General features: G+C 39.8%; 1 protein-coding gene across 3 annotated transcripts; it reads left to right on the top strand.

Annotated features, from left to right (window-relative positions):
• The first annotated feature begins 297 nt into the window (after positions 1-297).
• Positions 298-5,891, top strand: LOC124540713 (IWS1-like protein). Of its 3 annotated transcripts, XR_006967166.1 has the most exons (13): positions 298-509; positions 1,641-1,672; positions 1,783-2,692; positions 3,125-3,187; positions 3,276-3,435; positions 4,030-4,070; positions 4,159-4,288; positions 4,388-4,757; positions 4,835-4,997; positions 5,078-5,180; positions 5,266-5,377; positions 5,449-5,668; positions 5,717-5,891. XR_006967166.1 is itself a non-coding variant. In XM_047118390.1 (12 exons), exons 1-12 carry the CDS (start codon positions 494-496, stop codon positions 5,572-5,574), a joined length of 2,226 nt encoding a protein of 741 aa, XP_046974346.1. In that variant the 5' UTR covers positions 298-493; the 3' UTR covers positions 5,575-5,891. The 3 variants fall into 3 exon arrangements, 2 of the variants coding, with proteins under 2 accessions (XP_046974346.1, XP_046974347.1); XM_047118390.1 differs by having other exon boundaries at positions 5,449-5,891; XM_047118391.1 differs by lacking the exon at positions 3,125-3,187 and having other exon boundaries at positions 5,449-5,891.
• Positions 5,892-13,239: the final 7,348 nt, after the last annotated feature.

Below are 13,239 nucleotides of genomic sequence, written 5' to 3'. Positions count from 1 at the left end.
TTATAATATGTATACGAAGTTCTGTCTCATTTAAAGAGAACTATTTGATTATAATGCTACACTACGTTCTTTGCTTTGCTGCTAACGCTGTTTGCGCGTTATGTTAAATTTACTGATATTGTGTTTTAAAACGAAAACTATTTTATTTTTTATGTGTATTTTTATTTCTAAAATAATAGTTTGTTATTATAAATATTTTAAACAAATTGTTTTTATGATCTTAGAAAAAATATTATCGTACTTTTGGGCTCTAAATAATTATATATCTAACGCTAATTTATAGCGTACCATAGACAACTTTGAGAATGTTTCATCGTGCGACTTATGTACATGCAGAATTTCATATGAAATATTGAACGTTTGTCGATTTTAATTCAATAAAAGTATAATGTTATACTTGTAAATGATTTCTTCAATTCGGATTAACATATATTTTATTCGGATTACAGTGCAATAATAATTCATGAGTATTAACAAACAAAATTAAGTAAAAATGGATGTCGATGCGGGTAAGATAGATTTGTATACTGTTAACATCATTTTTAACCTCCTTCTATCGAATGTATTGGACAATAACAACCCGTTTCAATATTATAATAAGATTTAGATATCTTAAATTATAAATTGAGTGCTTTAGGTAACAATCTACAATATTTTACGGGTGTGTAGTGGCTGTTGCCGAGGTTGAAAATTTGAAACCCCAATTGTTGTTCATCCTAATAAAATTAGTCGGTTATCATTACCTTTATAAAATGTAGTTTGTATTATTGATTTTCTTTCCATTCATTTCACCGCGCAGTTATCAGTTTAGAAGAAATTACAGCACTTTTTTTTTTAAATGGTATAAATTGTTTAAAATCCCAGGATCATAAATTGATGAATAACATCTTACCTTTATATTGAATATTATAAAGTTATAATGTGGCCTTGTATTATTTGAATGGTTGCTAAATAACAACTTATCTTTGGTAAATTTGAGTAGAATGTTTGAGTGCTTTATATTGATATTCATGTATAAGCATATAAATAAATAAATAAAAATGGAATAAAAATATTTCAATATGTTGATTTTTTTAATAAAAAGTTACAATGGTGTCTAGTCTGTACTTCTCTTCTTGTTCCATTATTAGCCTTAAAACCCCATAAAAGTTGTTAGTCAAAGTGCCACGAAAGATTGAAATGAGAAAGGTTTGGTTAGAATTTGAAATTAGACTATAAGGCGCTATCAACTAAAAGTAATTTTTTTATGTTAGGATTTGTTCAATCATTTCAATGTTTGTATAATTTATTTTTTACTATTCAGTGTCATATTGTGAACAGTTTTTGTCTCTTAATGCAAAGCTTTTTTTAACATACTCATTAGGTATGTTTGCATTTTTAAGACAGTATAATTAAATTATAATTTAAAGTTAGCAGCAGTTACTTTTTTTTAAATAAAAATTTTTTACTTTTGGTACTAATAATTTTAGTGTATCAACATTTGAAATCTTGGAACTTTTTAAAAATATAATTAGTTATAAAATGACAATATTATTTTCCTATACATAATTTTACCGGGGATGTATTCTGAATCATAGTAGCTTGAATCATAGAGCCTTATTAATAAGGAGTTGTGAAGTAACAGGATATTTTCTTTATAGATGGGAGAAGATCTCGGTCACGCAGCAGATCAGTAAGTATTGAACAACTGTCATTTGTTTATCAATTTTAATCATGTGTCCGAATCTAATTACGAATGTAATATATTGAGAGGTTAGTTAATACTATAACTACTATTAACAGGTTGCCTCAGACTCGAAAATGTCCCATGATGGGTCAGTACGGTCAAAGTCTGGCTCAAGATCTCGCAGCCGGTCAAGATCACGTTCAAGATCTCGGTCTAAATCCTCATCTCGTTCAAGAAGCCGTTCTGCAGCCTCTTCTCGTTCTCGTTCGGGCTCCCCCAAGTCTGGCAGGTCGAGAAGTGGCTCTCGATCTAGAAGTGGTTCACCTAAGTCAGTTAGGTCAAGAAGTGGTTCCGCTAGATCGAGAAGTGGTTCACCACGTAAATCAAGATCTAGAAGTGGTTCGCCGAGGAAATCAAGATCTAGAAGTGGTTCACCTGATAAATCGAGGTCTAGAAGTCGTTCACCAAGGAAATCGAGGTCAAGGAGTGGATCAGCACGGAAATCGAGATCACGTAGCGGTTCGGCTGCATCTAAAGCAAGGTCGAGAAGTGGATCGTTAGCTAAATCGCGCTCTCGTAGTGGATCCAGAGCAAAGTCACATTCCCGAAGTGGATCACGGGGAAAATCTAGGTCTAGGTCCAGAAGCCGTTCGATGAGCGGGTCACCCGTGAGATCTAGATCGAGAAGTGGATCTATTAGAAAATCAAGATCACGAAGTGGATCTGCTAAGAACTCTAAATCAAGAAGTAGATCACCTAGAAAATCTAGATCTAGAAGTGGCTCGGCGAGATCTCGTTCTCGGAGTGGTTCGGGAGCGAAGTCTGCCTCAGCATCGCCTAGAAAATCTAGATCGAAAAGCCGGTCTCCAAAAGGAAATAAAAAGACATCGCCACGCAAACCGAGGTCCCATAGTGGATCGCCGAAATCTTCTAAAAGTAAATCGCCGGAACCACGCGAAAAGAGTAAGTCCGTTGAAAGAATGGACGTAGACGACGAGGATGGTAAAAAGCGTCGCTCGCCTGACGGTTAGTATTTATCTCTGAAAGTTAACATTTAATTTGAAACCAAAAGACACGAAAATAAATTTCTCACATGCGGGTCACGCAGAGAAGTGGGTGAGTTATACATAGTTCTTCTCTGACAAGACTTTATTCAGAATGGTTTGCATTATTATCACGTACACTAAATTTGTTATACTAATATGCAGTTCACTACTCAGTACAAAACAATGTCATTTTGCTGTCTTTCTGTCCCTGTGCATCTGTAGACTTAGATCTTTACAATTACGCAACATATTTTGATTAAGAGGTTTCTATTGTGATGTAAGATATCAAATCAAACCCAAACAACGTTAAAGCAACTTAGAAATAACAGATGATTGAATTCAATTTGTGACATTGAACACGCCAACTACGGAACACAGTAATGATTTTCACTCATGTCAGATATATGTTTAGGATCCCCAGAGAGGCGTTCCCGATCGAAGTCACGATCGCGCTCGCGATCTAAAGCAAAATCTGGTATGATCTGTAATGCATATTCGATCGTAATTATAATATTTCCAAAACGATCAACATTAGTACTTATATCTGCGATTAAACTTTTCAGCGCGCCGGTCCCGCTCGGGCTCCAGATCTAAGTCCCGCTCACGCTCCGGGTCCAGGTCCCGGTCTCGCTCGAGATCCAAGTCGCGCTCGCGGTCGAAGTCACGTTCCAGATCCGGGTCTCGATCTCGTTCGCGTTCCGGTTCTGCCAAATCCGGATCGAGGTTCGTACGTCCTCCTTGACAACAGTCTTAATGTTCTCGGTTCGATGTCGCTTGCGATACTTGTATAAAAAATGTTTGATAGTAAAAGCCGCCATCAACTCCGTGTTTTCGTCCCGAAATTTGATGAACTCGAACTAAAATGATAAAGGATATGACATCGCAGACAATCCTCCGTGCCCGATGTCGCTATCGAGATATTCGTTGTTAACTTTTAACGTTTAAGTATTATGCTGTGAACAGCTAATCGTGTCAGTAAATCCACCACGCTGGACACGTATTGGCGGCAACGATACTCTTTACATTTTTTACTTTTTAGTTATTTTAGCTTGCATTCTTATTTTTTAAGTAATCATAATATAATATTGTAGAAATTAATTTAAAAAAAAGCCACTGTCGTTGGTGTTCTGCCATGTAAAATTCAGCAGATTTGACTTAAAAAAATTAAGGATGGCTTAATTTTTTCTGGCCATATATTTTCATAAGTGAGGTCTGGGGTCTTGTGATACCCTTGAGAAGAACTCTGCTTCACTTCATAACATGTACAACATTCATATAATATCAGTGTAGTGATCATCACAATTGCAACGGTTTCAGATCCCGCTCACGCTCTGGCTCCGGCTCCCCGTCCCACCAAGGTATGGCCCGCCCCGGCCCGGCCCGGCCCGGCCGCCCCGGCCGCCCCGGCCCGTCCGGACGCGCGCTCACGGATCGCTCTGTCGGCAGATGGCAAGCGGCGGCGCGCGGTGCGGCTGCAGTCCGACGACGAGGGCGACGCGGCGCCCGGCGCGCCCGACGCCGACGCGCGCCCGCCCGCCGACTCCTCCGACGACGAGCTGGCGCCCGACTCCAAGAGGTGGGCCGCGCCCCGCGTGACGTGTGTGACGCGTAGGGCGTGTGTGACGCGTGTGACGCGCGTGGGGCGCGCGTGACGTGTGTGGTCTGGTGTGTGCAGCGCGGAGGCCATGAGCGGCATGTCGGACTTCGAGGCCATGCTGGCGCGCAAGCGGGAGGAGCGGCGCGGGCGGCGGCGGCGGCGCGACATCGACATCATCAACGACAACGACGACCTGATCGCGCAGCTGCTGCAGCAGATGCGCCAGGCGGCCGACGACGACCGCGAGCTCAACCGCCGCAACCAGCCCGCCGTGCGCAAGGTGTCGCTGCTCAAGCGCGCCATGTCGCAGCTCATCAAGCGCGACCTGCAGCTGGCCTTCCTCGAGCACAACGTGCTCAACGTGCTCTGCGACTGGCTGGCGCCCATGCCCAACCGCGCGCTGCCCTGCCTGCTCATCCGCGAGAGCGTGCTCAAGCTGCTGATGGACGTGAGCGCCCCGCCACCCTCGCGACTCGTCCGACCCGGTCCGCTCGATATCTGAGTGCGATCTATTTACATTTTCAGTTCCCCTCGATCGACAAGTCGCTGCTGAAGCAGTCCGGCATCGGGAAAGCGGTGATGTACCTGTACAAGCACCCCAAGGAGACGAAGGCCAACAAGGAGCGCGCCGGCCGCCTCATCTCGGAGTGGGCTCGACCGATCTTCAACCTCTCTACTGATTTTAAAGGTTCGCGCCCCGGTCGACGCACGAGGGTCCTCGGTCACCCTCGAATATTTTACTGATTTTGACTTACGACGACTCCGCAGCGATGACTCGCGAGGAGCGCCAGGCGCGGGACGAGGCCATGGCAGGCGACCGGCGGCGCGAGGACGCGGGGCCGAGCCACAAGCGCGCGCGGGACGACGAGCGGTAACTATAATGAGCGATACGTAGCGCCGCGTAGCGCGTCGTAGCGCGGCGTAGCGCGGCGCGACTCACGTGCGTGTGCCCGCAGGCCGCTGCGGCCGGGCGACCCGGGCTGGGTGTCGCGCGCGCGCGTGCCGGCGCCCTCCAACAAGGACTACGTGGTGCGGCCCAAGTCCACCTGCGAGGTCGACATGTCGCGCGTGAGTGCTCTCCCCCTCGCGAGCATTACATATATAGATTTCAGTATTCAACGGTTCTGGTCTCCTTTCAGATGAGCAAGAAGAAAATGACTCGCTACGAGAAGCAGATGAAGAAGTTCCTGGACCAGAAGCGAATGAAAGGCGGCACTCGACGCGCCGTCGAAATTTCGATCGAGGGCCGGAAGATGGCGCTCTAGAGAGATCGTCTGTGACCGTGTGTCGTCGATGACTATGACTGTTGAAGTTCGAGATTCCGTGTCGCCCGCCCCTTGTCGGTGTCGGCGCGAGTCGTGTCGGCGCGTGTCGATGTCGGCGCGTGTCGATGTCGGCGCGTGTCGATGTCGGCGCGTGTCGATGTCGGCGCGTGCGGGCGAGTGACGTCGTGCGGACGAGTCAATATATTTGTATGATAAACTTAGTACGTCGCACAAATATCACGCCGAGTGCTGTCACTCGAGGTTTCGTTGTGATATTGTGTAAGTTAATGTAATTAAATAAAGTGGACTGACTGCTATGTCTTATTTTATTTAACCGCTGAGAAACTAAACGACTTTTTAGGATATCTTTTACCGGAGGCGTCTCGTTTCCAATCCGTGAATGCAGGCGCGCTCTGAGCACAGATGCTGGGACCCGAAAGATGGTGAACTATGCCTGGTCAGGTCGAAGTCAGGGGAAACCTTGATGGAGGACCGTAGCGATTCTGACGTGCAAATCGATCGTCGGAACTGGGTATAGGGGCGAAAGACTAATCGAACCATCTAGTAGCTGGTTCCGTCCGAAGTTTCCCTCAGGATAGCTGGCGTCGATAATTAACAGTCCCATCCGGTAAAACGAATGATTAGAGGCATTGGGGCCGAAACTACCTCAACCTATTCTCAAACTTTAAATGGGTGAGAACTCCGGCTTACTCGAACGATGAAGCCGGAGATCTGATGACGGTGCCAAGTGGGCCAATTTTGGTAAGCAGAACTGGCGCTGTGGGATAAACCAAACGTAGTGTTAAGGCGCCTAAAAAACGCTCATGGGACACCATGAAAGGCGTTGGTCGTTCATGACAGCAGGACGGTGGCCATGGACCCGTTCCATGCTATAATAAAATTGTAGTGTTTGTAATATTTGAATAACCACTATTTACTAACTGCACATGAATTCATACACGGTATATATAAACCGTTATACAATTTTGACTGTCTGTCGTAACTCTATTTGTTCCGGCTAATTTTTGGAAGGGTCGGACCGATTTCGACGTGACTTTCACAGGCAGAAAGCTTACATGAGCTTATAACGAATAATTTAGCCTACAACCAAAAAAAATGTTAAATTCATACGCACACGATCGCAAACACAACCAGTATTAAAATAATATTTGCTTTAATCACATTTTCTTCTGATTTATTTAAATCTGAGGAGGTCCGATCGCTCCGACGGATTGAACAAGCCTGTCGATACCGCTCGATAAGCCGGGCGCTTGTGCTTGTATAAAATATAACAAATTCCTGGTTTCTCGCCTACATGTATTGCGGTCTGTGATTTTTTTTTATTTCTTTCTCTATGCAAGTTTATTGATACATCTGCTACAGACATCTTGGTAATGTTGTTGGATGCCATCGCCATCGGATTTGAAATGTTTCTTCTGATCAAAATTGGTCTAATACCGAAAAGATTAGCTTTAGTTCAGACACTTGAAGACATGAGTAAATGCAACTTATATGTCGCTAGTTTGTAATGTTATACAAATGAGCGTCAAATACCACAACATCTGAAAGTATGCAGCTCATGGGTCAAACTAGGATTCTCCTTAGCTATGACTGATTGACCGTTTATAGGACTGATCCTAATTTTTATTAACCAACTGTAAAGAAAGGAGGTTATCAGAGCGACGAGTAAGTCACGTATATGTATATTAATAATTATTCTATGTGTAATGTTACCAAGGATCGTATATATAATAAAAATAATAACCTAATTTATAGTAACACTGACAAAAGAAAGGATATTAAAATTCATAGTTTAAACTAAATAAAATGACAAAACCTATGCCGTCTTAAATATTATTCATCAAAATATACAGGGCATAGGTGGCAAAGATCGTGAAATAGAATTATTTTTTATTGTGTTTTGACATATTTAATATCCCAAACTTTAAATTGTCAAGTACATTCGTAAGAGGGAATGCTATTCGTGGTGGCTCATTAATACTAGTACGGAATGATATCGTTTGTAAATCTCGAAAAGATATTGTGGCTCTCTCTGTCGAACGTACTATCGAACTATCCTGCGTGGAATTTCCGCAGTCAATATGCGTGTACCGCCCCCATCGGGAGATTTTTGCTTATTTGAGACCACTATGGAGGAGACTCATAAAAATATAAGTAAAAGTAATAAATATGTATAGTAGGACACAAATTAGATGTAGCATCGGAAAATGCAATGGAATGAAAATAAAACCGATTACTGCCTATTTACACAACCAATAGAAATAGCTTCCTATCGCGACATTCGACGCTATTCGTCGCTATAGATTCACGCGTCAGAGAAAGCAAGTGCATGTAAATCGAGGCGTCAAATTGACGAATATATTAGGTCATATGATATTACAAGTTATTACGTTTGTGCAAAGATCATATTCGCATGAGAAATAAATATTGATAATTGGGGATGGCGTACTCAATTCGGGTGTGATCGGTTTTACGAATTTTGCCGATGCGACATCAAAGTTGTGTCGTACTATAATTGTATGTGGCGACTTTAACGTGGACTTATTAAAAGTAACTTCGCTGAGTGTTCGATTAGTCACCTTGTTTAAGTCATTTAATTTAACGCACCGAGTTAATGAACCAACACGAATAACCAACGACACTTCTACTTGTATTGACAATGTGTTTTGTGACTGTGAAATATATGAATTTTCAATTATAAATAATTTAACTTCTGACCATTGTGGTCAGAAGTTTTCTTTGGGACACAAAGAAATTATTCACTCAAAAAAATAATATGTATGTTTATATGTTTTAAAGATATTGTGACGTGTAAATTATCTAATTTAGATCTAACGACACAAGATCCATGTGAACTTTATAATTATTTTTTTTAAAATTAATATTAATAGAATTTAATAAAATATTAAACAATGAAATCATTTTATAATAATACAAAATTGAAGTTTAGTGACTGGGCTACTATTGGTATATATAAAAGCAGAAATAAATTATACGACCTATATGGTATGAAGCAGTGGAATCAAAACACAGCCTTTCTAGGATACGTCAATAAATATTCCAAAATATTTAAAACAGTATACATTTATGCCAAGTCTTTATACATAAAGAACAAAATTTTGACTTCCGATGATAGAATAAAGGCCACTTGGGATATTATTGGAAGTGTTAGTGGAAAACCTAAAAAGGAAATTATACCAATCAAATTGAACACAGGCAGTAGATACACAAATTCTGAATTAGAAGTTGCAAATTTATTTGAAATATTTTTCATAACATACCTAATAAAATAACATCTCATTTAAAATCATCTACATTCGATGCAGCTAGATTATTAAATAAAAATGTTTCTAAATGCATTATTGATTTTTGTTTTGAAACAGTTTCTGAAATAGATTTTATAAAAGTATTTAAAGATGATCTCATTGGTTCATACTTAAATCAAAGAATCCAGCAAGTTTTCATTAATGGAGTAAAGTCTTCTGGATCTATGTTAAAAATGGGTGTTCCACAAGGTTCAATTTTGGGTCCCTTTCTATTTCTAGAGTATATTATAAATGAACTTCCTTTCTATGTTAAAGGTATTTGTGGTATAGTATTGTTTGCTGACGATACTTCACTGATTTTTATGGTTGACAGGATTAAAACTGACTATGATGATATGAACGGTGCATTATCACAGATACACGATTGGTTTAAAGTAAATAATTTGGTTTTGAATGCTCAAAAAAGAAAATTTGTAGTATTTACCCTACCCAATGTTAGAGAGCAAAATTATAATATATATTTAAGCGGTGGCCGGCTTGATGTAGCCTTAACTACGGTGTTCTTGGGAATAGAATTGGATTCCAGACTTCAGTGGAGTCCCCATTTATCATCTCTAAGAGTAAGACTCAGCTCCGCAGCATACGCGGTTAGAAAAGTTAGGCAACTAACTGATATTGATACCCCTCGTTTAGTTTATTTTGGTTTTTTTCACAGTATTATGTCATATGGCATATTACTTTAGGGTAACGCTGCAGATATTGAATCTGTCTTTATTTACAAAAGAGAACAATCTGGTCTTTTTATAATCTTGGAGCTAAAGGGATCTTCGGGATGTTTTCAACAGAGTAGAAAATTCTCACTGTTGCGTCGCAATATATTTACAACAATATCATGTACATTCACAGTAACATTGATCACTTTGATAAAATCATTGATAATCATTGTATATGCACTAGAAGTAAGGATAAGCTTATAAGTTTCCGAGTGCGCAAAGTCAATAAATCTTTCTTGGGGCTGGGTGTCCGTTTCTATAATAAAATTCCGCAGACATTTTTAACTTTACCTTTTCGTAAATTCAAATCGTTTATAAAAAATACATTGGTAAAAAAGGCATATTATTATGTGCCGAAATTAAACCTCGATTTATGAAATCTAAATGTCAATTAATAAAAGTAAAAGCGCCTTTAGAACAACTAAACACGGACTTTAAAGGACCTTTACTATCGAATACTCCAAATAAGTATGTTAGCAATTGTAATACGTGATAAATAATCTGCAAGTAATGTATTTTTGTAAATGGTAATACCAAAGACAATCTTCCGGTTGCCGCCAATTCTTCTCTTGGCGGGCAATTTAAATGATTATTCTGGATGGCGTCAACTTCGGAAGTTTATCTTTGGTGGTTATTGTTGTAAACTTGTAAAAATCGCAGTTAAAACTTAAGAATATAAAACGTGTACAACAATATACGAGGCGTGTGTATTTGTAAAACAAAAGGTTTGCAATAATATACGAGTAAGTACATTTTAAATTGTGTTTTCTTTGTTAGCTATAAAAGATTCCCGCCACAATCTGAACTGATAAAAGTGGACCCCTATAGTTCAATGATCTTAACTTAATGATATATAAATTAAACTATTTCAATATTAAATAATGTACTTTTAGTCCACGGGGCTCCACTGATTTATCAGTTCAAGCTGTGCCACCCTGAGTAGTAGCTTAACAGATAGCCTCTTACAATCGAACTCTGTAAGACGAAAGCATTACCATGTATATGTAATTTGATTTAAAGGCGGTATCGATTGAAAGGGGCTAATGTCGTAAACAAGTATTTATTAACAATAATCGATGAATACAGTAGATTTTCTTTTACATACGCCTGTAAGGAAACAACGACTGTAGCTAATATAAGATGTTTAAAAGATTTATTTAACACCTTTGGAACACCTCTTTATATTCATAGTGATAGAGGATCTGCTTTTATTTCAAAAGTCTTTATAGATTTTTCTAAGTTTGTTAGGAATTGCATGTAGCAGAACAACGTCTTATAATCCTCGAGGAAATGGTGAAGTCGAGCGTCTTAATGGTACTTTGTAGAAAAAAAAACAACATGCTCTTCGTACAAGAGAAATGTCGATTGAAAACTGAAAGTAAATTCTGCCAATATCTACAAAGGAGTAAAGGAATTGTATCAAGCAATTTGTGTGTGCAAAATTTAGTGTACTTTGAATTTGCACAACCAATATCCAACATCTATACGCAAAGCCAAAATAATTTTGCAGATCAGAAAGGGCTTTGTCGTCAATAATTCGAGTCGCTCTGATTTGGATACGGTTCAATAGAAGGTACTGGGGAACACCCGCCCAGAGGTAAGTGCAGTGCTCTGTGTGAGGCCGAATATGCGTCTTGTATAGTTTTAGGCAAAAGGCTGACAACAAATATCGTCTTGCCTTGCTGGTCACACCGAGCTTTCTTTGATGCTAATTTGGTCTTCCCATTGATCGCGGAACTGAACGCGGTTAACGCGCAAACTTGCATCTGTAGCAGCACTTTGTTAGGACGCGTCGTATTGAAACAAGATTAGTCCTGAAAAGGACTGTTTTTCGCGTCGTCGTTGAAACAAGATTAGTCCTGAAAAGGACTGTTTTTCGAGTCGTATTGAAACAAGATTAGTCCTGAAAAGGACTGTTTTTCGCGTCGTATTGAAACAAGATAGTCCTGAAAAGGACTGTTTTTAGATTCGTTTATATTCATATCTCTTCAAGCATCTTCATCTTTCTTCAACACTTCACTTCACAACACATGGCGAGTCGACACGGCGATCTTCGATGCGGTCGTCCTCTCTCCGCGCGGCGCTCGAACGAAATGGCTGACGCGACGTGCGGGGGCGATATTTATAACATCGCGGCAGCGGGTACGCGACCCAGCATAATGCGCGCGCAGCTCGGCGCGTGACGTCAGCGTGTGCGAGCAAGACGGAGCGACATCCTTCGTCTCTTTTATTTCTTATTATTTCTTTATACTGTTTTTTTATTGGTTAATTTATTTTGTAAATTTTGTATATATACCGGCGCAATTTTTCATTAAATCATTTCTTCGACCACTCATCAAGAGTCTTATTCAAGAGCCTCAACTCACCTCTAAACATCCTTATGGGGTCTTAATGGTCGTACTGTGTTTCGTTCCCAACATGCAGAGTGGCGGCGTAACACCCGCGTTATCTAGTTTTAGGACACTGCCAGGCGGGGAGTTTGACTGGGGCGGTACGTCTATCAAAGAATAACGCTGATGTCCTAAGGCCAACTCAGCGAGGACAGAAACCTCGCGTGGAGCATAAAGGGACTGCGAAAGCACGGCCTATCGATCCTGTAGTATAAAGAGTTTTTAAAAAGAGGTGCCAGAAAAGTTACCTCAGGGATAAATGACTGGTGGTAGCCAAGCGTTCATAGCGACTTTGCTTTTTGATCCTTCGATGTCGGCTGTGTCTCTCGCGTCCGTAATTCGTTTTTATGTTCATTACTATATTACTACGTATCTTCTTATACGTCGAATATCAATAATGTATATGTCGGCGCGAAACTACGAATTTAAGAAAAACACGTGTCCAGAAATGATTATTTTAATAATAATAATAATTTAAAACTGTTTGATTGTTAAATTAATAATTTTTAGTGAATTTTGAAATGTTAAATTAGTCTAAAAGATTTTAGTGTTTGTAAACATTTGTTATGTTGAGTGAATAAGTCTACCCACCTATTTTTGTTATAAAAGATCAAGAGCTTGCCGGTATCTTGTCGGAACGATCGGACCACCTCATATTGGAATAAATAAAAAAAAAAGAGATGATTATTTCCTGAGTTTTATTTCATACCACTGAAGATGATTAAAGATCGAAACTCTGACACACACATGTTTTTTAAAAACGGGCTCGTACATGCTGCTCCGTTAAATATATGTCGCAGTAAACTGGTTAAATCAGCCCGCTAATTAAGCAGCTAGCCGCTTAATTAAACGCCGGCTCCTAGTAAAGGGCTAAGCTTCAATCAGCCATTTTGTTGAACACAACGTCCAACCACTTGGTTGAACGTTATATCGCCGTCTGGTATCTAGGGTGATTATAAGATTTTATGCAGCATGAAAAAAAATCAAGTTACTTAAAATAATCACTTTTATTTAATTTAAACCGTGGGATCATTGGCAGATTTTCTTTTATATATTAAATGCTATATTGGTTTTAGAATATTATATTCCTCCAAAAATAATAAAAAAATTAAAAATTTTCTTTTAAATAACATAGAAGTAGAGAGCTTAGACTTGCACATTTGTTATTTCATCAAATCAAATTAATTCAAAACTATTTTTACTCCGACTCTATGT

The sequence above is a fragment of the Vanessa cardui genome, chromosome 26, assembly GCF_905220365.1.
Source record: "Vanessa cardui chromosome 26, ilVanCard2.1, whole genome shotgun sequence".
NCBI classification, from domain to species: Eukaryota; Metazoa; Arthropoda; class Insecta; order Lepidoptera; family Nymphalidae; genus Vanessa; species Vanessa cardui.
The sequence above is the reverse complement of the archived record's forward strand: the minus strand, read 5'-3'. Positions and strand labels throughout refer to the sequence as shown.